Source organism: Ctenopharyngodon idella, chromosome 19 (assembly GCF_019924925.1).
Source record: "Ctenopharyngodon idella isolate HZGC_01 chromosome 19, HZGC01, whole genome shotgun sequence".
NCBI lineage: Eukaryota > Metazoa > Chordata > Actinopteri > Cypriniformes > Xenocyprididae > Ctenopharyngodon > Ctenopharyngodon idella.
The window spans coordinates 8,573,803-8,577,500 of NC_067238.1; the positions used below are offsets into that span (position 1 = coordinate 8,573,803).

General features: G+C 39.3%; 1 protein-coding gene across 1 annotated transcript in view; it reads left to right on the forward strand.

Moving 5' to 3' along the window:
* The first annotated feature begins 500 nt into the window (after window positions 1-500).
* Window positions 501-3,698, forward strand: part of jazf1a (JAZF zinc finger 1a) — a 22,178-nt gene continuing 18,980 nt past the window's right edge. Inside the window, exon 1 of the mRNA XM_051872319.1 lies at window positions 501-1,361. Within this exon, the coding sequence (XP_051728279.1) occupies window positions 1,247-1,361 (115 nt within the window). The 5' untranslated portion in view covers window positions 501-1,246. The remainder of the gene's footprint in view (window positions 1,362-3,698) is intronic.

The following is a 3,698-nucleotide window of genomic DNA, read 5'->3' on the forward strand; positions in this document are numbered from 1 at the left end:
TCTGAAGTGAAGTGATGTGTTTTTGTAAGAAAAATATCCATATTTAAAACTTTATAAATTCAAATAACTAGCTTCCGACGGACGACCATACGCAGAATGTGCAAGACAATTTGCAGTGGAAGAGTATCCTTTGACCTGACGCAAAACATAATGACGAATGTGGAGGTGCAGAAGATAGAGCAAAACAAATCACCAGTCACAGATTATAAGTCTAAAACGATCATTTTTAAAGAGAAAGGACGGAGGATTTTGATATAAGAGAAGAGGAGCTTAAATTTGTCGCACAGCCCTATTTGTTTTAACCCCGAGAGGCATTTACAATACTCCTACATCCTGCGTCATACATCGCCTCAGAGGATTACTCATTTGGCGCAAAAGTCGACTTGCACATTCTGTGTATGGTCGTCCGCCGGAAGCTAGTTATTTCAATTTATAAAGTTTTGAATACGGATATCTTACAAAAACGCATCGCTTCATGCCTTTATTAACCCACTGGAGTCATATGGATTACTTTTTTTATGGATGGATACATTATTTTTGGCTTCAAAACGCGGCCCCCCATTCACAATTATTATAAACCTTGGAGGAATAAGAAAATTTTTAAATATATCTGAGATTGTGTTCGTCTGAAAGAAGATAGTCATATACACCTAGGATGGCTTGAGGGTGAGTAAATCATGGGATAATTTTCATTTTTGGGTGAACTATCCATTTAAAGACCACTGCATTTCAATTCAATATGAAAAGTTACTCAAACGTACAAAAGTGCTTGATGTATGAACACTTGGAAAAGTCACACAGCCAATAACTGTGTAATTAATGATGATTTTAAGTTTATTAAGTAAAAAGTTAATTGGGATTGTTTCTGCATTCCCAGGCAGGGTGACTTAATCCTTACACATTTAAAGCCCAGCTGGCAGGGTAGCAAAAGATGCACTGAAATAATCAATAATATAGTTGCTTATGTTGCCCTTTCCAGTCAAGTATTCTTCGCCTTTCTCCGCTCAGGTGAACAGCAGCATGTTTGTTTCGCCGGTTCCTCCTCCTCCTCCTCCTGCTGCTCCGTCATGCTGTTTTGCCCCCCATCCCCCCTCCCATTGGCTGCCAGCCGTCTAAACAGCTCCAGCTGCAATCACCGCCGCCGCTGCTGCTGCAACGAGCTGCCGGCTATTTGATCACCCCCATCCTGCACAGCCTCTGCCTCCGCCGGTCTGCAAGCTCACGGATCTCTGCCAACACATTCATTATGACGGGCGTCGCGGCTGCCTCCTTCTTCTCCAACGTTTGCCGGTTTGGCGGATGCGGGCTGCACTTCGAGTCCCTGGGCGAGCTCATCGTTCACATCGAAGATAACCACATCGGTGAGTGGCGCTCCGGTTTTGGCCTGCTGTCCCGCTAACCAGTCGCTCTCAAGCGGCGAGAAGGCGCGTCTGTGTGCAGCGCCTTTGGCTGTGTTGTATGCAGTGACGCGTTAATTCACTTGTACGAACTCGCTGTAAATTTAATAGCATTAGCATAGACTCGGTTTAATTAAAAGTCGATAGATAGTCATAAGCAGGTTTCAGTGCACGGTTACCAGACGCTGCTCTGTTTAGATCTAGGCCTGTATGTAGCCTACTTGTGGCAAGCTGTTTTAACATTTATTTGCTTGAAATAACTAACGTTACCAAGTTTTGTTGTTAGTAGTGTTAGTAAGGGTTAGTAGTGTTTTCAATAGTGACTAATACAAATAATCATAATTATAGACTAATTTTTGTTTTGACTAATTTATAGATTCGCTATAAGTACTTATTCCAGAAGAGAATTCATTACATAATAGAACAGTTACTAATATCTGTTTTTTTTAGTATTAATTAAATAGACACTAGTACCTATTTAAAGTATTTATTAAACTCTGTGTTCCAGCTGGTTGCCAGTTGTTGGTATGTATTCCTAGAAATGGTATACATAAATTGAATAAATAAATGGCATGTGATTATTTAATCACAGATTCTAATAGAATTTAATAGGGATGCGCCGATCCCATACTCAGTATCGGTATCAACTGCGATACTGCCATTTTTGCCGGATCGGGTATTGGTCAGACGAGACCGATCCGAATCCGATATTGTGCGAATCCGATATTTTGTGTTATTGTTAAAGCCCCACAAAAGGCACATAAACATTATAAAGCACCATACAGTTTTCGTGCACTATATTCCAAGTGTTCTGAAGCCATTCCATAGTTTAATGTGAGGTACAGATGAATATTTAAGTTGTTAAATTCAAGTTCACGTAAACTCTTCTTTCTGCTGTGGCTGTCATTCATTCTCCATTCAGCATTCAAAGAATGGGGCAGATGTGGCCTAATGGTTAGAGAGTCGGACTTGTTACCTGAAGGTCACGGGTCTCAGTCTCAATACCGGCAGGAAATGTAAGTGAATGAATAGCACTCCCTTACCCACAACTGAGGTGCCCAGGTGAAGCTGGGCTTTGTTCTGGCTGTATGTTCATGGTGTGTGTGTGTGTGTTCAATACTCACCTCACTGCTGTGTGTGTGCACTTGGATGGGTGAATTGCAGAGCACAAATTACGAGTATGGGATGCCATACTTGGCTACACGTCATTTTCACTTTTAAGCTGCGTGTTGCGTTCGGTTATGCGACACGGAATTGGAATTGGAGCCTTTCATATTATAACACTTTTCACAATGAAAGATTATTATTATTAGCCTTTCTTGTTCTGTCCTATCTATCATATGTTGCTGCCTCATTAAAAAGCTGCGCTATAAATTTAAGAAATGTTTTTTAATTTTGTAGTATATATTTATATATTAATATATTTACTTGTTTTTCATGAATGTATGAGTCATACATGACATAAAGTGATGAGTCATGAATGAAGGAGTCAGCCTGACACCTGTTTATTAATGTCTGCCAAGCTAGTGAAGCTATTGGTTTATTTACAGTTGTTGCACTGGTGTACAAGTATTTAATAAATAATTCATTACATTTGTGTGTGTTTGTTATTTTGTTTTACAAAGTTAGGACAGTAATGTTTAAGTCAAGCCTGATGCCTTGCGCAAAAGAATGATCCCAGTCTCTTCCACACAGTGAGGCATACAGTTTATTAGGTCTTTTTTTGTTTTTAGTATTGAATCGGTACTCTGTATCAGCCAATACGTAATCCCAGGTATCGGAATCGTTATTGGAGGCAAAAGAGGCGGATCGAGCATCCTAGAATTGAATAGTAAAGTTTTGCTGTTTGTTACCAATAACAATGGAATAGATACATGTGACTATTGGGGTGATGACTAGTAGCGACCGAATAAGAGTATGCAATACATGTGGTAATATATGTTGTAATAATCACTAACTGAACAGAAAGTCACTATTGGAATAATAAAAATGTGTACATAAAATATACATAAATGTATAGGCCTGTCACAATAATCAATATATCGTCTTATCGCACAATATATGGACATGACCTCAATACTTTTTAGTGAGGGGTTATATTGACCATTATGTTTACTTAGAAATGAATGTCACCAACATTTTTCATACGCAAAGCAGACATCGACAGTTGAAAAGATGGTGTCATTCGAGGCATTATAGTGTTTTCCTGACAACTACAGACAGTTTGGAAGAATAAGTCCAAATGCACCCTGTTTCAAAGCTGCACTGTTCCAGTGTAAAATCAGCTCACAGCGTTAAAGT